This window comes from Alternaria viburni, assembly GCF_023758015.1.
Source record: "Alternaria viburni strain BMP 2772 chromosome Unknown scaffold_1, whole genome shotgun sequence".
NCBI lineage: Eukaryota > Fungi > Ascomycota > Dothideomycetes > Pleosporales > Pleosporaceae > Alternaria > Alternaria viburni.
Genome location: NW_026055770.1, coordinates 2,228,855 through 2,252,503, shown reverse-complemented (window position 1 = coordinate 2,252,503; position 23,649 = coordinate 2,228,855). Strand labels below are relative to the sequence as shown.

The 23,649-nt window shown below is 54.2% G+C and overlaps 6 protein-coding genes across 6 annotated transcripts; 3 read left to right on the top strand and 3 right to left on the bottom strand.

The window, feature by feature from the left end:
• Positions 1–202: 202 nt before the first annotated feature.
• J4E79_000802 (uncharacterized protein) lies at positions 203–2,674 on the bottom strand (the record flags this gene model as incomplete). Its single annotated transcript, XM_049349717.1, has 1 exon — positions 203–2,674. The coding sequence occupies one exon, from the start codon at positions 2,672–2,674 to the stop codon at positions 203–205; it is 2,472 nt and encodes an 823-aa protein (XP_049216504.1).
• Positions 2,675–6,904: 4,230 nt separating this feature from the next.
• Positions 6,905–7,436, bottom strand: J4E79_000801 (uncharacterized protein; the record flags this gene model as incomplete). Its single annotated transcript, XM_049349716.1, has 2 exons — positions 6,905–7,265; positions 7,399–7,436. The coding sequence occupies 2 exons, from the start codon at positions 7,434–7,436 to the stop codon at positions 6,905–6,907; spliced, it is 399 nt and encodes a 132-aa protein (XP_049216503.1).
• Positions 7,437–10,255: 2,819 nt separating this feature from the next.
• Positions 10,256–12,299, top strand: J4E79_000800 (uncharacterized protein; the record flags this gene model as incomplete). The annotated part of the gene is made up of 7 exons (XM_049349715.1): positions 10,256–10,273; positions 10,318–10,486; positions 10,543–10,988; positions 11,083–11,129; positions 11,185–11,529; positions 11,578–11,774; positions 11,827–12,299. 7 exons carry the CDS (start codon positions 10,256–10,258, stop codon positions 12,297–12,299), a joined length of 1,695 nt encoding a protein of 564 aa, XP_049216502.1.
• Positions 12,300–12,442: 143 nt separating this feature from the next.
• Positions 12,443–13,663, bottom strand: J4E79_000799 (uncharacterized protein; the record flags this gene model as incomplete). The annotated part of the gene is made up of 1 exon (XM_049349714.1): positions 12,443–13,663. The coding sequence occupies one exon, from the start codon at positions 13,661–13,663 to the stop codon at positions 12,443–12,445; it is 1,221 nt and encodes a 406-aa protein (XP_049216501.1).
• Positions 13,664–15,467: 1,804 nt separating this feature from the next.
• On the top strand, positions 15,468–17,725 carry POB3 (FACT complex subunit; the record flags this gene model as incomplete). Its single annotated transcript, XM_049349713.1, has 5 exons — positions 15,468–15,478; positions 15,902–16,630; positions 16,681–17,286; positions 17,333–17,405; positions 17,456–17,725. 5 exons carry the CDS (start codon positions 15,468–15,470, stop codon positions 17,723–17,725), a joined length of 1,689 nt encoding a protein of 562 aa, XP_049216500.1.
• Positions 17,726–18,569: 844 nt separating this feature from the next.
• On the top strand, positions 18,570–20,867 carry AMTR1 (Transcription activator amtr1; the record flags this gene model as incomplete). Its single annotated transcript, XM_049349712.1, has 3 exons — positions 18,570–18,589; positions 18,639–18,868; positions 18,919–20,867. The coding sequence occupies 3 exons, from the start codon at positions 18,570–18,572 to the stop codon at positions 20,865–20,867; spliced, it is 2,199 nt and encodes a 732-aa protein (XP_049216499.1).
• Between the last annotated feature and the right edge of the window lie 2,782 nt (positions 20,868–23,649).

Below are 23,649 nucleotides of genomic sequence, written 5' to 3'. Positions count from 1 at the left end.
AAAACATCAACGTAGCCAACAAGTGAAATCATGACAATTCTTTATTTCTATAGGACATGCATCGCTAATTAATCAATAGCCATCCACCATAACACATGCACGAAAGCGAAATAAACCAACTCAATTCAAGGATGATACAAGGAATATTATCACAATCAGCTACATCTTCGTCTCACATCCAATTCTCATTCACAGACCCATTCTACGAAACGTGAACAAACTGTCCCATAGCGGGAACACCATCAACGACAACGTAGATGACGTAAGGACCGGCAGGGGCAACAGCCTTGTTAGGAGGCATGGTGACGGTCAAGCTCTGGGCGGTGGCGCCAGCCTTGAAGCCGGTGTTGTCGAGGAAGATCATGCGGTGACCCATGTGGACAGAGTGGGTAACGAATCCACCGTAGTAGAGCGAGATCTTGACGTTCTTAGCGTTGGCAGGAGCAGTGAACTTGATGTTGAACTGCTGCTGGACCTTGAGCTCCTTCTGGGAGATTTGGACAGCTGAGGGACGGGTGGGGTTGCCCTGGAGGTAAGGGGGAGTGTAGATCTCGTTGCGGAACTCGGTGACGAAGGGGTTCTTGGCGTCGGGCTTGAGGATGGGCTGCTCAACGGGGTTGGAGCCGGAGATCAGGAGAGTGCCGTCGAGGAGGAGGAGAGCGACGGAGTGGTAGAGACGGGCGATGGTGGAAGCAGGGCCAGTGGTGAAGCGCTTGCCCTTGGGCTGGTTGGGGTCGTACAGAAGGACCTCGAGAGCAGGGTCCTGGGCGACACCGAAACCTTGAGCACCCTCTTGAGCACCGTTAACCCAGACGACGGTACCATCTGGCAGGAGAGTTCCCTCAACCATACCACGGCCCTCGGGCATAGAGTCCATCTCCCACTCTGGGTCGGCATCGAGAGGCCTGATGCGGCCGCAGGATGGGTCAGCAGGGGCAGTGATGTCTTGGTAAGGGCCACCACCGCAGATGACGATGTCGGGGTTGTAGTCGTTGGCAGATGAGAGAGGGAGCATGACGGATCCACCGGTGTTGGGGTAGGTGCGGTAGGAACCGGGGAGGTCGGGCAGCATGCGGACGACGCTTCCGGTCTCGACCTTGAAGATCTCGGCAGACTTGGAGACTTGGACGAACAGGTTACCGTCCTTCATCAGGTGCATGAAGGGATACATGTAGTAGGGCTGGTTCTTGCTGAGGATCTCCATGTTCTTGCTCACTCCGCGAGGAGAACCGTCGGCGTTGAGCATCTCGTAGGTAGGGTTGTTGTTCTCGGGCTTTGAGGGGTCAAGACCGTTCTTGGATCCAGATGCGACAAAGATGGAGTCGTCAGGCATGATCTGGACGGAAGCGTACCAACGGGGAGTGTCGAGCTGAGGACCGGGCTCGTTCCAGGCTTGTCCATCGAGCGAAGCATCAGAGGAAGAGCGCTTGAGAAGACGGATACCCCTGAAACCATCACCGACAGTGGGGTCAATGAAGTCGAGAGGAGCGTTACCACCGAGAGAAGCGAAGCGGCCGTCAGCAAGGAAGATACCACCGGAGCAGAAGGCGTTGGTCTTGTAGGCCAAGGGGGTGAGCTTGTCAGTGACGGGGTCCCACTCGGAAGAGTAGGCGTACTGGCCGTTGCCGAGCTTCAATTCAGTGTAGTTCTCGACCTTGTCAAGGAAAACAACCTTGCCGTTGGGCATGAGACCAGCGTGCATAGCAGGGACACCGGAGCGGCCCTTGAGCTGAATGCTACCGGGCTTAGCGGCGCGAGGGGCAGGGCTGGCAGCAGGAGCAGGAACGGAAGGAGCGCGAAGGCAGGGACCGTTCTGGCAACCCTCACCGCAGTGAGAGGTGGTGTTACCACAGTAGCCGTACATGGAGCAGCAGCTACCTTGGGCCCAGTTACCGCAGACAGTGTTACCGAACTTGGCACCGCAGCTGCCATCAGTAGTGGCGACGCCGGTGGGCTTGGAAGCGGGAGCAGTCGAGGGCTTACCAAGAACTGGCTCGCCGGAGGTGGTGGTGGAGGGAGGACGGCTGCTGACAGGGGCTGGGTTGCCCTTGGCGGGTTGAGTAGCAGTGGCGCCCTTGCATCCGTTCTGGCATCCGTTGGCAGCGAGACAGTGACCGTCGGTGGAACCGCAGTATCCGTAAGACGAGCAGCAGCCGCCGTAAGCACCGTTGGCATCGCATGTAGCGCCACCAAAGTCCTTTCCGCACCTGCCGTCGTCCCTGGGCTTAGCAGCGCCTGAAGTGGTAGCCTTGCTAGGTTGGGGAGCGGGCGTGGAGGCACCGTTGTCACAGCCAGACAGGCAGCCCTGTGTGCAGTGAGCGGCGGTGCTTCCACACCAGCCGTACTGCGAGCAGCATGTGCCCTTGTAGACAGTGCTGTTGGGGTCGCAGAGGAGGTTGCCGTTAGCAGGGCCGCACTTTCCGTCCTGAGAGTACTTGGCAGCCTGTCTCTTGGCGGGAACAACGCGAAGAGATGAGCGCGATGAACGCGAGACGAGCTTGGAGTACTCGCTCTTCAGGTCAGGTACGCAGCAGTCGGTTTCGTCGCAGTGCTGGCCAGTCAGGCAGAGGGTGTTGGGGTCTAGGTGGTCGCACGTGGGATTGACCCAGAGGAAGTTGATGTTTGCGCTGGCCAGACCGGCGAGGACGCCGAGGCCGAAGAGAGAAGCCTTCATTATGAGGGTTCACCTAGGCGGGGTGTTAGAAACGAGTGTGGTAGAAAGAGTGTGTAAGCCGACAGATGTGGCCGGGTAGTCATCCGCGATGTCGTTGTGGAATGAGGATAGCAGGGGTATAAGTAGGTGATGAATAGCATTGATGATCCAGGGGCGGCGGCACAACGGTTATGAAGTTGGTTTTTGGCGGGCGGGTAGGACGTCGTCGCATGGCGAGGTTGGTGTAGCGAAAAAGAAGGCTAACACCAGCATGCAGAACAACGTTTTTTGGGAAGCGGCTGCGGAGCCCCGCGCGGTAGCGAAAACATCAAGGAAAGTACGTACCTAGCGAAAACAAATTAAGTATTACTAGAGGTTTGCTGTATGGGGTCAGGGCAGCTGGAAACGAGTGACAGCGGCCGAGAGGTGGTAAAGAATGAAGTGCTGAAGGCAGGTACTTGAGATGCGCCTACAGCGATGGAGGTGAGGAGGATAGCAGCGGGCGCGCCCAGATTCAAGTACCTACGACGATGCCGCGTATACGAAGGACGTTCAGCCATGCTAGTCATCGCGTCGGCCTTTTGCGACTGGAAAAGGAAAATTCAGGCACACATTGGACGCATCGACCAATAACGGTATTGCTCAGGACAGCCCTAAGGGGCACGAGCGGCAATCTCCACCCTAGCGCAGCCAATGCGAGCACTGTGCGGTAAGATCATCGCGGGGATTGGCCTCGTCGAGCTTCTATTTCTGGGCGCAGGGATTGGTTCGCATTACACGACGAGAGGGGAGCACGGCAAGCGGCATGCGCTGGGCCTGATCCGATGATGTGGTGGGGATGGTGATGCTGAACGTCCACATGTGCCCTCGTAAAAGGTGGAACGCAACAGCGGCGCTATTGATAAGGCACGCAGAACTCAGGGCCTAACCCGCCAACGCAGGATCGTCCTGACAACGTTGTCGCGCTGTCACCAAGCAGACGGAAGAACTCAAGCCTTCGCTAACGCCAGATAAGCTTCAGGCGCTGGCCAGCTGGCGTCGAAGAGATTGCGCCCACGGCTCGCCTGGCAGCCATCTGGCCCGATGCAGTAACAAGCGACCCCACAGATCCGCCCGATCCGGCTAGTCTGACAGAACAACCTGCGTCAGGGGTAAGGTGCGACCAACACACTGGCAACACCAAGACACGCACCTGCGTGTTGCGTCAAAGGTCAAAGAAAACCCTGCGCCCAGCAGCGCTCAAGCAGTCAACAAACAACAATCTGACGCTGCTGACGCCGCCCTCACAGACACCGCTTCCATAGTTTCCGGCGGGCCTTCTCAGACCCTGGCCGCTCCCGTATTCCCACACACACCGGCCATCCTTCTAGCCCACAAGGTGGGCCATCACTATCACCAGTGCCGCGTTCTCCGGACCCGACACGAAGCGACAAGCTTTGGTGACATCCGCGCGGTCGGTTACAAGCAACGACAGGCAACGATGATGCAAGACGATCAAGTCTATCTCTGGCCCGTCCGCGTATCGATTAATGAGCAGTTCGTAAGGAAATTACCTCGTGGCAGATCACGAGAGACGCTCACGCCACCGTGCCAATTCTATCGCATCCATCATGCTTCAGGCGTCGCGCCTTTTGCTGACTGCCAATGCCGGAACAACACCGACGTATTGAGATTTGACCGACCGCCTTAACTTTCACCAAGGCGTGCAGCCACCCCGCGCCAACCACCTCGTCCAGCACCGCCACTACCTCCATGCTCGTCGCCCACCCCTCTTTTCACAAATTCCCGATTGTGTGCCGACACCCGACTTGACTTCTGAAATGTTTGCGCTCAGCGATTTCTTTTGTTCGTGATCTGTAACAGCTCATCAAAACATACTGCAGGGCTAAGTCGGGCAGTTGTACCGATTTAGAACGTCTCAAACAGCTTCATGCTTCCTTGTCTTCACGCTTCGAGCTTTCGTGGCACCGCGCCATTATTCCCGCAAGCCCTGTGGTGTTTGTCGGTAGTTCAGGTACCTTTCTACCCGCGGCAGCATCGGTTGAAGTAGCCAGCAGCCCGTCGTTGATGGGCCCCAAACTATTGAAAGGCTTGCTGCTAGTTTTGAGCTTGCATGAGCTTGCCAACACCACCGCAACTTCTGTCTCGTCGAAATTTCGGACCTCGTCGTTTCCGACTCGTATCGATTGTGGACAATGACGTCTTCTCATTTGAAAAGGAGTAGCTATGTGCAGTAACGTTGGGCCAAGTGACCGGATGCCGGCGTGGTGATTCAACCCAAAACCCAACGGTCAGCATCACGTGGTCCTCGCATTCTCCTACTGCTAATGTCATGGTCATGACTAGGGGGTGCAGAACCGAAGACGATTTTGGTAACTGTTAATTGTTAGTCACATTCGGCCCGCCCGAGACCTTCAACGTTCACTCTACACGCTCGTGCGAAGCTACACAATCTCAGTCGACTTGCTCGCAACTTACAACCCTCGCCTGTCACTGAATGAGTTGACAACAGCTTTGCATCACTTCCTTACCCCCGCTGTCAACTTATCAAACCATATGGAGATTGAAGTGTGATCAAACTTTAACTTCGACATGTCGCACGCGGCCAAGAACGACATTTCAGCCTCGAAACTACACAGCGCGGATTTATCCGTCTTCGCACGCCAGGAAATGAAGAAAACACAAACATGCAGCTGGCCCTTCCATCAACACTTGTAATTTGTCGTCGAAAGCACATCCTGTAGTGGGCTCGGTCAAGATTCCTAGAAGCCAAGGTCAAGGCGGTATATCCGAAACAACTGACATCTTCGCCCTGCTAACTGGCAGCTGACATGTGCACCGACAAGCTCAAAGCGATTGTAGGTGCGTCCGCCACTGTGCGACGAGTTGTTAGACGTGGCCAACGCCTATCGTGCCTCTACACCGCCACTTGTGATGCGCGAGCGCATACCACCATCTCGAAGTTGCGATATCGCAGCCTGTCCAGCTATCTATGGTCTTGCGCAAAACCATCATTTAATTCAGCGCCAACTTACAACTAACACCCAAGTACCGCGCACACTCTTAACCACACACACAGCACCCAGGTCTCAAACCTACACAGCGCACGCACACACGCACAAACAACCCCAAACCTCAGAAGCCCAGACCGCCCACCCGCCCCCTTCGTGTAACGCTCGCCTACAACCGCTCAGCCCCGCAACACGTTACACAATGGAGCGTCTAATTCAGTATGGTGACCTCACCGATGCTTTGCAGCACACAGCGTAGCCACGACATCCGCATTTCACATACCACCAGCTTGATCAGATGTCCACGGCCTCGGTCGAGGCGGGCGATGGTGCGACGTTGATACATGGGTTTTACATTGCGTGGGAGGGTGGTAGGTGGTGTTAGGGAGTTGGTTGAAGGGGTTTGATGATGATGGTGATGGGTAGTATGGATGAGGTTATAGCAGGGCCATGATGATGTCTTGCACTGTCATACTTGCACTCAGTCGCAAACCCTCGCAATCCACTCCACCGTCTGGTTCAGATACCTCCTACCCACCATAGAATCGGACCTCTAAACCCCCCACCCCACCTCAACACATCCGCCTCGTCAGTCGTACCCAGGCCACATCACCGCCTCCCACAGCATCCTCGCTTACCCCTACCACCCTACGCGGGCTTTTCGGCCAGCGACCCTGTGAAGACTAGCGATGGGGTCACCGCTCGCCTACCCGCATTCTCACCTCTTACCGGGTGGAGTGCGCGGGAGCGCGCGGCTGGGTGTACGCGACTTCGGTAGCAGGGAGGGAGATAGGAAGGTAGGTATGTAGGTAAGTATGCGGATGCGGGTGCGGGAATGTGCAGGAGGGCGTTTAGCGGTGGAGGGTGTGTGTGTTGGCTTCGAGTATAGGGTTGAGAATGTAGGGATGGGTTTGTTGGGATGAATGGGGTGGATGGGCTTGTCATGGTTCTTCCGCGCTGTTATTGGGAGAAGTAGGATGTATCACTGAGTGAGATCGCGAAAGCAATAACAAAGCAAGTGACAAAGAATGAATATGAACTTCGTCTGAAAAATATATTATACGTTATGAGTTAAGATAGCTTAATCGCCTATATAGTCGTAAAACATGTATACCATAGAACCCAATACCGAAACACCAGTCCAACATTTTTGCGTGGTATCATCCTTAAAAAATATCGCCCATCATAAACGCCTTGCTCAAACCAAAACGCAAGGAAAGCGGTATCCGCGTAAACAAACCTACCCATCAGTATCGCTCTTCCCACAAGTAATCGCCCTGATAAACCCACTCGGTTTCTTCTTCGCAAGCTTCTGTTCCGCGTCCCGCCGCCTTGCCCTCGCATTCTCCGCAGCTTCAATCCTAGCGCGCTCCAAACCTTGATCTTCTTTGCTGATGTTCATGCTCTTCTTTGCCTTCTTGGGTGTCTCTCTCAGACACAGACTGGGCCTCGTGGCGTCGTTGTCGCTCTCGGTGCTGTCCATACTGCCTTTGCCTTCTCTGGGTCCGCTGCCGCGACCCTTGGTTTTGCGCCGGCCCATCCAGCTCGCGAGACCCGCTCTATCGGCGTCATCGTTGTCGCTGTCCCAGTCGTCCCAGGCGCTGGTTGTGTTGTCCAGTTTTGTTGTTAGTGTGGTTTGGATGGGGCAGAGGGTGCTGTATTCTGATAAAGCTACACTGTCGGTGCGCGCGTGTGGGTAGGCGGGTTTTGGCAGTATTGCCGCGTTTGCTAGACTGGATCTTCGCGTGGAAGAGCGAGAGTGGGTTGCCCATGGCGGTGGTGATGTAGGGGTTATTGGTGGTGAGTTCATTGTAGACCGGGGTAAAGGTGCTTGTTGCGCGATTTGTAAGCGGAGGAATGGCTCGTTGGGGTCTGTGAGAGATGTCTTTCTTCTGTTTCGTATGGGGTCGTTGGAGAAAGCTTCCAGTTCGGGGGGTGGCTGTAGTGTGGACAGCCGGAATGAGGGGTCTGCAAGGTGCGCTGGTAGTGGACAGTACGACGTTCGTCGCGATGATGTTGTTGATGTTCGGATGTTGACATCTTCCCCATATGAGTTCTTGCGCAGTTTAATGAGGTCAGTAGAGGCGAAGTTCCGAGAGGCTGGACTGATAGGCGGAGTGGTTTCGCCGCTGGAAGATGGCAAGATGATGGTTCTTGTACAGCTTTCGCAAACTCCAGAGACATAGGTGATAGGAAGTGTACAGGACTTGCAGGTAGCCAACGTAGTCGAGACCGTTGTTGTATGGCCACGTCTTCTGAAGTCGAAGCTCGGTATTGTCGGTGAAACGTCGTTTGGTCTATGCCTCTTGTCCTTGATTGGAATCACTATGCGGTGGGGCTGTGGTGGCTGCATAGTCCTCTCTCTCGTTCTGGCCGTCTCCACAGCTTGCCTCTCGTACCTGTCCCACATCTCCGCAGTCGTCGCTGGGTTTCCTGGTGGTGGTCGGGGATCCATGAAAGGTGATGGGTTTCTTGCTAGGGCTGGAGAGTTCTGGGGCGCGAGTCTGGCCACGGTCGATGTAGCCATATAGCGGCTATGTTTCAGTGTTGGAAATGGTGAGGAGTGATAGCGTGAGGAAAGGGAGGTGTTGGGCCTATGATGCGAAGAAACTTTGGTAAGAGTCTGGGTCCGTAGACGATATATACTGGTGCGAGTCCAGGGTACCGGGGCCAAGCGGTGAGACAGGGTGGTTATCAGGTTATAAGTCTAATCCAAACAAGTCACCATGCTTTGGCGGTGGCGGGGATACACTCCGATAGAGAGACTTTGGTGTAGGCTAGGATCAAGCGTCACGTTGCGCCGCATCCGCGGATTCGACAGCGCTGTACTCTATTGATCTTCGGTCGATGAACGTGCAGTAGCAGTAAGATCTCCGCGTCTCTTTGGCTGTTTAGCGGGAATGCGATATGTGCTTGGTCCAATAGGCGCCACGCCGTGCAACGCAAGGCGTCACCGTGGACCCGATGGGCAGGGTTCATGGGCGAAAAGCAAAGGTGCAAGGAAGCACTGTCTTGTCAGCATGCGATGGCGTCTGTCGAGAAACGCTCTAAAACGCTGCAAATATGCCTGCGCATGCGGTATGCTTTGCAGCGCGCGTTGATGGCTCTGCTGATCCTCTTGACGGACGCCATGGGGAATCGGAACAAATGCAGTATATCCACCCAATTCAGCTAGCAAAGAAGTTGTGTCACTCGGACTCATTTGTGCGGTCGTAGACATGGCCGTGGGGTATTGTATTGGATCTCGTTCTTGTCGTACGGCGTCATTGAAACGTAACTCCATGTTCATTCTGAGACCCTTCATTGTTCGAGGCAAGAAGAAAAGACCGCACATGATTCGTGTCGCAATCTGAAGAGGACGATATGACGAAGATACATTTACAGCTTCATGACGACTGGGCGCGCAATCCGAGACGTTGTGGCGTAAGGAAAAACGAGCTGTCGCGTCAGATAAAGCCATAGATGCGAACGTCAGCGTCATCAGAGAAGGAAACCTTTCACACTGAAATCGATCAGTCGCCATACGATCCATCTGAACTGCCCCTCCGTGTCATGTTCTGCGATGCGTCCAACGTTGCATCCGGGAAGCATAGCTCGGCTTCCATCCGTATCGTCGAGCGTCTGAGCACGGGCCGCGCGACCACCACCTTAGCAACGTGATTTGATAACCTGAGCGGTAGAAGCCGACTCAATCCACTGTGGTGTGCTAGTTGGGATGCTTGGGTGGAGAGTTGAAGTTGTGGTTCCAAGGTCGAGTCCCCCGCGGCCTTCACGCTGGTAGGCTTGGCGCGACGATTAGCGAGACGGGACGGGATGGCGCCGCAACAACAAAGATGCACGGCTTCTTGAGCGTCACTAAAGTGATCGATAAGTCTCCGACATGACGCAAGCCTCCTCTCGTCGCGTGGTGGAGATGCCTTGGCTCAGACCTCGGGGAATCTCCATCCGCGGTAGGTAACATGGAGAATGTTTGACTCGTTCCAAGGTCGTCTCATGAGGGACAGGCGCAGCGATTGAGGGCGCTCACAGGTTGACAAAGCAAAGAGATGAGCGCATAGCGACGCAATCTCACGAAGTCGTGATTACCACCGATCGTGTGTACGACAGGGACTGGCACGGCTGCCAAAGTTGGTTGTTGACACCATAATCGACATTCACATTGCCATCGACTGATCCACGCAACGGGATCGTGGCAGTCGGCAGTCGAAGCACGAATATACGCTACTGCCTTTCAGTCCGGCATCTCCCATGGCACTTGAACGTTTCTTTTGTAGAGAAGGGCCTTCAGAATCGAGTCTGGCCGTCGATCATGGTGGGCACGGGATCTCGACCGGCCCCGCATGTCCCGGCACTGCATGAACGTCCAGCATGTCAGCACCAGACAGACCCCATACCCATATTAGCCATCTCCATTCAGCCAACCAAACAAGCAAGCATGCAGACACGACCGCATGTGTATATCAACAAATCTGGCGCCTGCTGCGCGTGAGAACCTTGGAAAGTTTCCTGGTTGACTAGTCTGCAACTGTAATCTTGCCTTGCACGGAACTCCGTAAGCCCTACATAGCATGCGTCCGACCACATGTCAACAATGTTTACCTTCCGCTGGGTGCTCCCCATGTCGCCCATTAAAGACAAGACTAAAAGCGATAGCGACGCACCTGCTTGGTCCTGGTTCTGAGTGGCAGTTTCCTACCCGAAGTAAAGGATCCCAAGGTCGAGATTCCTGCTGGTTCCAAGGCTCTTGACATCATGATGGGCTTCCATTTCACCAGCCTGAGGGCTTTGGATCGCACTGACGGTACGGTGGTCTTGCAACAAGGTACGGTGATGCTCGTCTTTGTCCGTTTGAATGCGGAGCTAATTCGGCGCCCGCAGCTGGGTATGGTGAAAGTGCACCAGTAGACATCGTCCTCTTCCCACAACCCTCGCCAACCGACCCGAACGACCCTCTCCGCTGGCCACGATGGAAGAAACATGTCGCATTCGCTTCGGTGTGCGCCTTTACTTTCCTGACAAACTATTCGATCGCAGGCTTAGCGCCAGCTTTCCATATTCTCTCGCTCGAGTTTGATAAGCCGATGGACGAGACTGCGCATCTACTTTTATACCCTGTCTTGGTCTTGGGCGTATTCAATTTCTTCTGGGTACCAATGGCCAATCATTTCGGGAAACGACCGGTTTTCGTATTCGCCAGTGCCCTGCTATGCGCATGCTGCGTCTGGGGCGCCATGGCGAACTCGTTCAAGAGCCTTTTGTGGAGTAACATTGTCGCCGCGTTCGCAGGGTCTTCTACGGAAGCTTTGGGTGCTGCAATAGTCAACGTGAGTAATCCTGTACTACTTGCTCATATTCAAACCCAATCAAAGGGCAATGGGCTGAGCGATCTTGACCGACGAGCTGACTGAATTGTCTTAGGACCTGTTCTTCCTGCATGAACGAGGCAGCAAGATGGGTATCTATATGTGAGCACATATCCTCTCCCTAGGGGCTCTTTTCAGCACGCTGACCTTACAACAGGAACGCGATAGCAGGGGGTAATACGGTTGGACCATTGGTCTGCGGCTTCATTGCGACCAATCTCAGCTGGCGATGGCACAAGTGGATTGCTGCAATTCTGACCGCACTCAACTTCCTCACGATACTGCTCCTAGTCCCTGAGACTCGATACACGCGTGAGTATATCAAAGGCGCTGGTGTGGCCATCTGCCCTTCGAACGATAAGATTGTCATGGCAGACGAGAAACATCTCCGGCCAAAGTCGAGCAATCGTATTTTGCACCAGGAGGTAAAGAATACATGGAGGCAGGAGCTGAGCCTATGGAGTGGTGTCTCGGAGACGAGTTTGGTGAAGCTGTTTCTACGGTATGTAATAGTCCAGCTCGGTGGGAACTTGATACTAACATCTAGCAGACCGTGGCCGATGGTTGTGTACCCCGCGGTTATATACGCGTTTCTCTGCTACTCCATATCCCTGGTTATTACTATCGCGGTCAATATTCTCAATCCGTTCGTGCTGCAAGCACCTCCGTACAATTGGAGCCCACAGATCAACGGCCTGATCAATATCCCAGGCCTCTTGGGCAATCTCATCGGGGCTTGGGCAGGAGGTAAGTCACAATTGAGCACCACGCGGCTAGGAAACGTGCTGACTGAATGCAGGTGACCTCGTGGACATGTGGTGTAGGTGGCGAACAAGGAAGATGCTCGGAATCTACGAGCCGGAAACCCGACTATACCTGGTGGGCATTCCGTTGGTGATCACAACAGCAGGCTGTCTTGTGTTCGGCTACGGTGTTCAGAACGCCTTGTCGTGGGTTTCGCTCTTTTTCGGGTACGGCATGATCTCGATTGCGCTCACAGCCATGCCAACGATCACTATAGCGTATGTGAGCGACTGCGCATTCCCAGTCAACTCGGACGTACTGCTGCTTGTGAACGGGCTGAAGAACATCGTGGCATTTGGCTTCCTCTTCGGTGTAATCCCTTGGGCTGAAGAGGCGGGTTTTGTCCGAGCTTTCGGTACCCTGGCTGGGGTCTTCGCTGGCATAGTCGGCATCGGTGCTGTCTTGTTGGTTATTTGGGGCGCCAGCATACGCCACACTTCGGCACAGTGGAGGGTCATCCTAGAGTGAGCAATGCGGAAAAACCAATGTAATATGTAGATTGAAAGCCTGATGAACACGTGTAAGACGCCGTGCGATCCAATGACCCGTATCGGAACACATGCCGTAGAAGGCAAAGTACAATCAACGCTTGCTCATCATGTCTGGGATTGCTATGCAGGGGTCTTGTCTATGAGCTTGGTGTGCATCTTCTCAATCTCGGGGATGATAAGAGATTCGATTTCCAGAGAAGGCTCGCCCTGCGGTACCCCTTTCTCTGTTGCAAGTGATTCGCTTGCTTGAACGTCCTTCTTGGTCAAGGGATCGGCCAACCCGACAAGTGATGGCATTCCTGACAAGCTCTTCGTTCTACGGCTGGTGGGTACGCGTATCCATTTTTCGTCATCGAAGACGGACACGAACACGACTTCCCATTTCCGAGTGGCTAGTAGATTTCCGATAACAAGATGGTGCGAGTATTTGTTCAGGGCGTATTTGGCTTTGGTAACCAGCAGGGCAGGGTCAGTCTCCAGCTTGAAGCTCACAATCATCGCATCGGGCGCCCAGCCATCAACGAGCTGCTTGAGGAACTTAGGTACCGGCTCGAGATCGATGATCAGACTCTTTCCTTCAGTGCGCGCAGCCGGTGGCTTTACTTCGCCCCCACGGGCGCCGTCTGGGCCCTGGTGGAACTCTTCGTTGGACTGTATCTTGTGTTCGACCATGCGGTCTTGGGGTACGAAGAAGTCAGACACGGCGGCGGCCAAGTAGAACATGGCTTTCGGCCCAAGTGGACGCATGAGTTGCGCAACCTCGCGCAGATTCCACAGGTACTCGGTGATGGTCACGTAGGACAGGATCAATAGCTTGTTCTCTCGCTTGACCTCCGTGTACTGGCGCAATACGCGCAACATCTGGTCTTGGTGCTGCTCATCCACCACAACCTGTCCGTTTTCCTCCTTCATGTAGTCCAGGAATGAACGGGTGTTGTGCGAATAGTGTCGTGAGAAAGGCAATAGCGAAAACTGTCGGTGCAGGAAGATGACGGCATAGCCATTTTGGAGGAAGTACTCAGCACTTGTAGCTCCCCGAGTACCGGCCGAGAAGTTGTCAATATAGCGGACTGTCTGCTGCTCTAGAGGCACTGTGGTGCCACCTGAAGTGACAAGCACGACGCGACGGCCCTCGTCGGCATGACGCGTGATGAACTCGCGCGCAAGTGTCGTGTTCGTTTTGAGATCTTTTGGCGGGGGCTCATTGGCAAAATAGTGGCTTTCAGCCTGTTGTGCGCTCGTATCCGTCATGGTGTCATGATGGGGGTGTTCGGTCGTGTCGAAGGAGCTGAGCGAAGTACCGGCATGGCGGGGTAGCTCCGAGCTCACTTGGAGGGGCATGCTGAGTAAGACTGGCACCAGATAACGTCATAGGAGCTTTCTGTTAGATGCTTCAATTAACATCATCGTAAATGTTTCCTTGCTCTGCATCGTTGTTTAGATGCGTTCAGCCGCCGTCCCATGGTACTGCGATGGCCCAGAGGCGAACTAGAGACGACGAGCCAACCGCACCTTTCGCAGTTCATACGGCTCATACGGAAGGAGACGCTCTCGAATGAGAGGTATCGCAACTGCGAGAACTTATGTGCATTGAATCTGAGGAAAGCGCCCGTTCCCTTGACGAAGCGTCCTGCAGCTGTTTAGTGCTCGCAATTCACCCAGCTCGGTACGTACCTGGGTGCAAGCTCATAACAGTTACACCGTTCCCGAGTGTCCACCACTTTCGCACAGCAGATTCAAATCTATGACGAACATAGATCGCGATGACTTGTGCGTTCCCCAAAACCTGCCCAGGCAGTGACCGATACGAGATGAGAAGCCTCGGTTCAAGATTCCTGAAAGTGACCAGAATTCGTTTCGAGGCGGAACATATAAAAGAGCATCCGGATGCAACTCCGAAAAGGTGGACTCATTTCACCTAGTAACCTAACTAGAATTAGACATTTCGGCTACAGAACATGCGAGATTTTGAGTTCCCGTGCGACATTTACCATTTCCCGGAGTATACTCCTGCCGTACGCTACTGTCGTTCGTCGACACCTTAATCTGGGGCAAATGCTCGGGCAAATGTTCATCACTTTTACCATAACAGCCGTGGGGGCTGGAAGAGCATTGTAGGTGATCGAAGGGTGTGTTGATCCGGTTAATCTCGTGCATTCCAGTGGCGTGCATGCACGCCCAGGAGTATTACAGTCAATGTATCCATCCACCAGAACCCAAATTGCATCATTGAAACGACATATCTGTAACGTCTTGATGAATGCAACGAGTCAGACCTCGTTCTTCCAAAGGCCAGATAGGGATGAGTCGCGTCAGGTACAGCCGGACCGAGTTCAGCATGCGTTACTTACGAAGTCTTCAAACTTCAGTCTAGACAGCTCAGTTCAGGAGCTAGTGTACAGGGCGTTTAGGCGCTCCGCAGCCGAAGTGATGACATTGCATATTCACGCTGACACAAGTGATTTAAGGTTCCAGCGCAGTGGTCAGTTTAAACTCAATGACTTCGACCTTGAAAAATGGACACTGATGACCAGAGCGTACACCGGCAGGACAGTATCCTTCCTTCCTAAAGTTAAACTCCTTGTGCGCGACGAAACAAGTGGAGTGTTGGCTGGACATGGATAAAGGTGATGCGACTAGAAACATGTGATGATATTAGCTTTGAGGCGAAATGAGCTGCGGTCCGTAATGTACTGTAAGGGCACAGCCGCAACTGACGTGGCATATCGCCACAAGTAGTGAACAGTCCAGAACAGGTCGATCATCCAGTTTGTGATATGAATCCTTGCTGCAGATGACTCAAACCTCATCACACTGATAGGACAGACTGATTCGAAGAAGGGCATGGGAAAGGACTGGCCAGGATAGCTCCAGAGACGATTGCGATACGAGCTATGAAACTATGAAGTGACAGCATGGTGTCTTCAGGCTGAAGGAGACTGATTTCTGTTGCAAAGCGAGTCTGGTCCGTCACAGCCATGCGCGACTCAAATTGATAGTCGTGATCGGTTACAGATGCTTGGTTAGATGACGGCATGCGCGACGGACGAAAATCCTGGGTGCAGCTGCTTGGACAGAGGGGCAGAATGAATAGAGTGCGTCTTTGACTCAGACTGCGGTCTGGTCCTTCGGGCAGGTCATTGAGATGGTACCTTGGTATGTGGTATGATTGCGATAGCTTTGATGTTGTTCCCTGGAGTGTCTGGTGCGTCGTTGAGGCGGTAGTATATCCTTGACGTTGGCCAGTCATCCGAGAAACTGTAGCGACTGATAATGACTCTCTGGTGTTCGTGGCATCATCATGGAGATGGAAGTAGCAAGTGAAGTTGGTTGCAGAAGACGCGACGGAAATCGCGCTATCACGTGCGATCTGCAACTAGCGGATTTAGGTAAGCAAACAGCGCGTTTACGAAGTGAGAGCACCAACTTTCCGTTAACGACTCACCTCCGTCGCGCCTCCAACTCCCCATTACCGTTGTCGTCTTGCTTCACAAGTATCATAATATTCTGACGCGACCGCAAACATGTAAGAAATTAAAGTCCGCGACAGACCGGACAGGCGAAGCTAACACAGCGCAGGGAGGCGTTCAACGACATCTACCTCAACCTTTCGCGGAAGCCTGGCGCGACTCGATTCTCCGACTCCGGCTTTGGCTGGAAGCCCGCAAACGGCGAAACCTACACTTGCGACCAGTCACAGATCCAACAAGCGCAGTGGAGCCGAGCATCACGCGGATACGAAGTCAAGATTCTCTCGCGCAACGACGGCGTGATACAACTCGATGGCTTCAAGCAGGAGGATTTCGACCGCGTCTCCAAAGTCTTCAAGACTTGGTACGGCATAGGTCTGGACAACCGGGAGCATGCCCTGCGCGGCTGGAACTGGGGAAAGGCCGACTTTGGGAAGGCTGAACTCACCTTCAACGTAGCCAACCGCCCCGCCTTCGAAGTCCCCTACACCGAAGTGTCCAACACAAATCTGGCAGGCAAGAACGAAGTCGCCGTCGACTTCTCGTTGCCTGCCGATGGCGACGCTGGCGCAAACGGAAATCTGGGAGGCGCAAGGTTCAGAGGCAAGAAGTCGGCAGGCGCCCGCGACCAGCTTGTCGAGATGCGCTTCTACATACCCGGTACTGCGTCGAAGAAGGAGAAGACAGAGGACGGCGAAGACGCCTCCGGGGCCGAGGACGTTGAGGAGACCAACGCCGCCAACCTGTTCTACGAGACGCTGATGGAGAAGGCCGAGATTGGAGAGGTCGCCGGTGACACATTTGCCACTTTCTTGGACATTCTACATCTCACTCCCAGGTATGGCGCTCGTATCTGCAGTTTCAGAGCAAATACTAACCCATTGGCAGAGGTCGATTCGATATCGACATGTACGAGAGCTCCTTCCGGTTACGCGGTAAAACATACGACTACAAGATCCAGTTCGACTCGGTCAAGAAGTTCATGGTTTTGCCAAAACCCGACGACATGCACACTTTGATCACCGTCGGTCTCGATCCTCCACTTCGCCAGGGACAAACGCGTTACCCGTTCCTCGTGATGCAGTTCAAGCGCGACGAGGAAGTTAATCTCGACCTCAACATGAAGGGGGACCTCCTGGAGGACAAGTACAAGGACAAGCTTCAGTCGCACTACGAAGCCCCGATTGCTACAGTTGTGGCAGATATCTTCAGGGGACTCAGTGGGAAGCGCATCACCAGGCCGTCTCGCGACTTCATCAGCCACCACGAGCAGTCGGGTGTCAAATGTTCCATCAAGGCCAACGAGGGTCATCTGTTCTGCCTCGACAAGGCCTTCATGTTCATCCCTAAGCCTGCGACATACATCAGCATGGACAACATTGCCTCTGTGACCATGTCGCGTGTTGGTGGAGCCATGGCCGCCAGCCGCACATTTGACATCACTTTCAGCATGAAGAACGGCATGGCTGAACATCAGTTTTCAAACATCAATCGGTGAGTTTACCCCCACAACCCGAAAAGCCGAGCTAACACCACGTAGTGAGGAGCAACAACCACTCGAGAACTTCTTCCGTGCAAAGGGCATCAAGACTAAGAACGAGATGGCGGACGACGTGAGTATCAATGTTCCTTTTGCTTGAGACGTGCTGACATAACGATATAGTCCGGAGCCATTCTGGCAGCTGCTCTCCAAGACGAGGACCTCGCGTCCAGTGACGATGGAGCTCCAGCGAACCGCGGTAGCGCCGACGAAGATGACGAAAGTGTCGACGAGGACTTCCAGGCCGATTCGGAGTCGGAGGTTGGCGAGGAATTTGACTCCGACCATCAGAGCAGCGGGTCCGACAGCGATGCTGAAATGGAAGATGCGGAGAGTGACGCCGGCGAGGCGGTACCAGAACGTCCCAAGAAGAAGCAGAAGGTGTCGCAATAGCGACAGCCCTTGCAATAACCGTAAGCGCGCACGGGTGGGCGGGTGGGCGGCGGTGAAGGCGGCCGCACCAGCATCCGATGCTTGCGTGCTCATCGAAGATTGGGAAATGCGATGATGAGAGAGGTTCATCGCGCTGCCGCTGTTAACGCTTCCAGCGCCTTATCGTCAAAGCTCGCTCAGGTCGTGGAGGTTATTCCGACATTTCCCATAGGTTATTATGCTTCTTGGCGGGGTTGTAGGAAGTGAAGTTCCGGCTGTGAAGACAGGGAAAACCGCCCCTAATGCGTTGGTAGTCCAGGTAGAAGGGCCGACCTGCATCCCTAGCCGAACGCGCAGCGACCAGGAGAAAAGTTTAAATTCAGTGGCAAGTTAGCGTCCATAATCCGGCTAGTCTTCCCCCAGCGCACGTCTGCAGCGTCTGCAAGTGGTGTATGCATAGCAACTCGGCCATGGCTCGGCTGACTGCGGCGCTTGACGCGACCTGGCGTGGGCGCGGCGGGCCCAGGTTAGTTCCTTACACTGAGGTCTGGCTTCTCACACACCAGCTAAATTGAGCAACGCGAGCGCGATTCAGATTACTGCACTAGCCCAGGAGCAAGCCTTTCGTCGATTTTCGTAACCTTGCTCATGGTGACGGTGGATCCGCAACTGGCGCGAACCCATGCTAGACCCCGCATCTAACCATCGAGTATCAAACGCTTTATCGCCCGCGACATACTGGTATAGATATAGGGCAGCTCTCTCCGACTCATGTGGATGCTTTTTCTTACCCACTTCCCTCGGCTCGAGGCTATGATATCTTAAGCTTTTCGCATCAAGACCCACACGATTGAACTACGTTGAAATGCGATCACGAACCGGATGGTATGTCGACCTGTCTTTCCACGTCGTCGCCCACTGACGCCTCCCGCAGTCTCACTTGCCGTCAGCGGAAGCTGAAGTGTGATGAGAAGAAGCCCGTGTGCGGACAATGCACCAAGGCCTCAAGAGAATGCATTCCATCCTCAGGCATCGTCTTTCGCCACCAACACAATGCCTCCATGAACGGCGAAGACTCAGGGGACGAGAACTCGCTGAAGGGCTTCTACGCCTACAAAAACACATTCGATGAGGACGCCATCTGGATGGATATCCCCAAGCATGGTAGGTCCTGTCTCACGTAACCCATGTAGCTTGGCTAACGCCTTGCCCAGTCACCTTCATCAACACCACCAACCCGTACCTGGATCCCGGGACACCCGACTTTGACACAATGTCGACAGCTTCCATGGAGTCGCCTGGCCCATTCGAGGCTCGCTCTTTACCTTCATGGCGCACACACAGCAACTTCCATTCAGTTACCAGCACACCATCGAGCATGGGGCCCGAGATGCCTCCTACCAGCGTTCCTTTCTGTTATACCCCCGACCTAGAAAGCCTACCACCACTGATGCAGTCACCACCCGCATCTGTTGTAGGCACCCCACTCTCGCCTCCTCTATCATTATGCAACCGAAGAATACATCCCGTGATGGAATTCCCAGCTTCCACAGCGTCGCCGCCCATAGACCCTCGCCTCAATTCACCGTACGACTCGGCCGACCACATGCACCGCTCAGTTTCGATATCAAGCTCACGGCGATCACCACCTCGCTCGGACGTCAGCATGTCCACTCAAGATGACCACGAAATCGCGTTCCTTCTCCGGTGGTTCTCAGAAGGCCCCGGTTACTGGATGGACCTATTCGATCTTGGCACTTACTTCGCGTCTTACGTCCCCGTACAGGCGCGTGACAACCCATTACTCAAGTACGCAGCTGTTGCCTGTGCGGCGAAGGCTCTTGCTCGTGTTCAGGGTCGTAAGCCTGTCATGGGAGGCAGTGTAACGCGTCAAGCTAGGATGGAGCAGTACCCCGAGGCACCACTGGTCGACTGGAAGCACAAGGCAGCGGTATACTATGATACTGCTGTGTCACTACTGTTGCACGCTCTCAAGATGGACGTCGCCTCCTCTCCCGACGAGTCAGAGTGCGAGCAAAGACATCAAAACTCCGCCTACGATGGGCCAGCACACAAGCGACGACGGACTTCCAGCAACACTTCATTCGTAGCGAACACCGACGAACTGCTGGCCGCATCTGCTATCCTTTGTGTCTATGAGTTCTTAGACACTTCCGTTTCGGATTGGGCGAAGCACCTGAATGGTGCAAAGTCCCTCCTTGTCCTTTCACAAGAGCATGTTATGCCATTACAACTACCAACACCCACATCATCGATGCCATCCGCAAACTTCAACTTCACATCAAAAGCTCGGCGAGCAACGTTCTGGAACATTGCCAGACAAGACATGCTCGCAGCCTTCATCAACAAGACAAACACAAGGCTAGACACCGATGACTTGACGCTGTGGAGAGAGGCTGGCCTCATGATCGACGAGCGAGGCTACATTATGCCTAGCAACACGACAGCAACCGGCTACCCCGACGAGGAGAAGGTGATGAGGGAAGACCTCATCTGCAACGCCCTGGTCTGGCTCATGGCCAAGCTAGTCAACTTCATGGCTGCGGGAGACGAAGTCTCAAACGAAGCCGGCATGAGTTGGGCTGGCGTTCCTCAGCGGACCCTTCTGGATTACTGGTTTAGTCTCCGCAAGCAGTTCCAGGTGTGGCACGACGGACTACCGGTGACTTTCAAACCTTCTGCCAGGGTGGCACCCGCCCAAACATCCGGACCGATGTTCAACAACGATAATGCCTCCATGTTTGCAGAGGTCTGGTACTCGATTCCCATGTGCGCCTCGACGATGCAGACATACCACATGTCGCAGATTCTCCTGTTCATGAACAAGCCACACGAGTCCACCCAGGGGCGCAGCACCGTCGTCGCACGCATGAACTCGTACCAGTCCGTTCTGGCCATGTGCCAGAAGCACAGCCGCGAAATTGTTGGCATTTCGCTCGCTCGGTCAGATGAAGCGGTCCGGATCCACTCTGTGCAGCCCCTGTTCACTGCGGGTCAGTGCCTCAGCGATGCTCGAGAGCGCCAAGTCGTATTACATCTCCTACGAGACATTGAGTCGGACATTGGTTGGGCGACCGACTACCGCGTGCGCCAGCTATTCGAGCAGTGGCAAGGCGAAGAATCAGAGGGCCTGGTACCATGAGCACTCCACTTGGAGGCATCCAACCAGCCACAAACTTTGTCCCCTGGGCCCTTAGCAAGCCCGCCGCCAGCCTGCTGTCAGCTTCAGCCATGAGTCTAGGTACCTCCCGACAGCTTAGTCTGGGATGCAGAGTACCTGCTACGAGGAGCCACTAGCGTGCGCCTGGCCCTTGTCCATGGTGCGGGAACTATCGGAAGACTAGAGCAACACGAACTGTCATTCCAAGCCGACACATGTTGCCAGGCCCCTTTGAGCGCAGCGCCGATGATCGGACGGTCTGCTGCAATGCGACCGCACGGGCTGCATGCTTCAGATTACTGAAGAGACGTGTAGAAAGAAGGTTAGATAGCTAGAAGAAATCAGGATTGCGGTATTAGCCCATTCCAATCTAGATAACACATATACAAAATCACCATAGAAGCTTATCAGGCTCTACACCAATTACTTTGCCCACGTATCTTGTCTGCACGTGTGACCTGCAAACTCGCTCAACCCTACCCTATAGTCACGATGCACCAAACAACATGACAACATCATTTCGAAGCTGAACCCTTTGACCGCTACCGCCTGTGCCGTTTTACCCGGGTAGCTTGATCCGTACCCCATACCCACTTTGTAAACTACGATTCTAGCTCCTCCACTTTCAACTATACGCACGAGTTTTCCTTCCAGAAGACAGACTTGTCGTTGTCTAGCAAACGCTGCTACACCGGTCGGTGTTTGACCACGAGCGCAAGTCTCATCTGAACCCCCACTTTTCCGCCTTCGCCGCCAGTGCGGATCCGGTTCGCGACCGGATGGCTACTTACGCGCGAGACACAATCGAGAGCCCTGCATATATTGGCCTGTACTTCTTTGCAATCACGGCGGCCCAATTTGCTCGAGCATGGATTGGCGATGTATGACGCACGCCTGAATACATGCGTGCTATACCTTGGCAATGTCTGAGACACCCATGGTCGTTGTGCTCCAATTTGCTAGCCGGAGCCTTTGCCCGCGGTCCTATGTGGCGGTGCTTCGGCGCAACGAAGATCATTATATCACAGGTCACCTTATCCGTCACCTTGTTAGGCAATCCGTGATGCGGTTGCTGTCACAAGACACGTAATTGTGAGGTTGGTGGCAGGCGTCGCTGATCGCTTCGGACGCGTTCTCTGGTGATATTCTCTCGGCGAATAGAGAAACGTGGTTTAGAGTTTGGTCCCTAGAGGAAACGCCTGGGACGGGAACAGACGAGGTGCGTGCGTGCCTCGTAACGAGTCGGGGCTTTAGCATCAGGGTATCCCTGCTCGGTGTCTTGGCGGGGGGCTTTTGTGGAGGATGCTTGGTAGTCTGATGATGCACAATAACTCCACGCCTTGAATATGCACGCGTTTGCTGGCTGGCGAGCGGGAACTGCCTCCATGACATCACTCTCATGCACCTTGAATCCTTCGCTGTGTAAAGTATGGCCGACGAGCACTGCGGGCGTCCCACGGCGCGTTTACAGCGTGAAGATTATGCATCTTGTACACCGCAACGCTGTGACTACGCTAGCTGGTCGATGTTTGACCTGACCGGACGGTGGCTGCGTCTCCCAGGTCTCCTAATCTTAAAGCTGCAGCTACGGCACCTATGCACATGCAAGCAAGACACCGCTCCCACTATGCACGATGGCGTAGCCATGAAAACCATGGATAAGCGAAGGATAGGATACAAGGGCTTCTCGAAGATTTCCTGCTGCAGGTTAGTGAGGCTTAACGGCGCGTAGTGCACGCTACTGCAGGTTTTCATGCATTTCGTTAGTGCGCGGGCAGGCTGATGGTGTAGGGATCACCGGATTCCCCTTTTGGGGGCCAGCACCTGCGGCTCCGGGGTTTTGCCGTGAGTTGGGCGATGAAACGCAACACGCGTAAAGTAGGTGTGAGATTTGTGGTCTGATTATGACGTATGGATCTACTGCTTTGAGCTTTGAGATGATTGTTTGCGGACCTCTGTACAGCCGAAATAGCCATCGCATCCTAGTCCTGTGATATGTCTCGAATAATCTTGCGTAAACTTCGTTCCAAAGTGTGACAGAAGTTTCAATCCGCTAGTAATCTCTAGCTCGGCCAACGGAACAGTAGGTCAAGACGCTCGCGCAAGGTGTCTCAGCACCCTGTTAGGCCGTATGTGGAAGAATGCACGAGATAGTTTGATGCATGGCAACGTGCATACCTCGTGGTTGGGCTCGAGCTAAGACATTGTCCAAGCAATTGATAGTTGCACTTGCTCCAGAGTACTCACTATGCTTGCTGCCGATCCATCGCCGATACCAGCTTTTGCAATCCCCCACGGCATCTCGATGGCCCATGCAGGCATTTGCCGATAGTCGAATTCAAAATGCAGTCTGGAAACCGAATGGCCTTTGAGAACTAGACACGAGGCTGTGTACGCGGATCAAAGTATGCTGTTGAGCGCCTCGGTTCATGTCGCATCTTGCCTCAGCTCTCGCTTTTACTGACCGCCGCAACGCTGGGCGCTGTCGACAGCGTGCGATACGACGGCCACGGTAGCCGGTCTGAGCTTTACCAGCCACCCCTCCACATCCCGCTTGCCCTGGTGGTGTTGAGAAACACGTTGTCGCGCTAATGGCTACCTGCTTCCGATTTAGCCGACTGCCAATATCCATTACACCTTCGCGGGCAGGCTGAGGTCGTTTCGTATCAACCGCAAGCTGTTATCGCCGACCTTGTTGGCAGAGAGAGCGGCCAACCTCGGTCTGAGTCTGCGACTGGGGTGGCGATGTCATCGCAAATCGGTG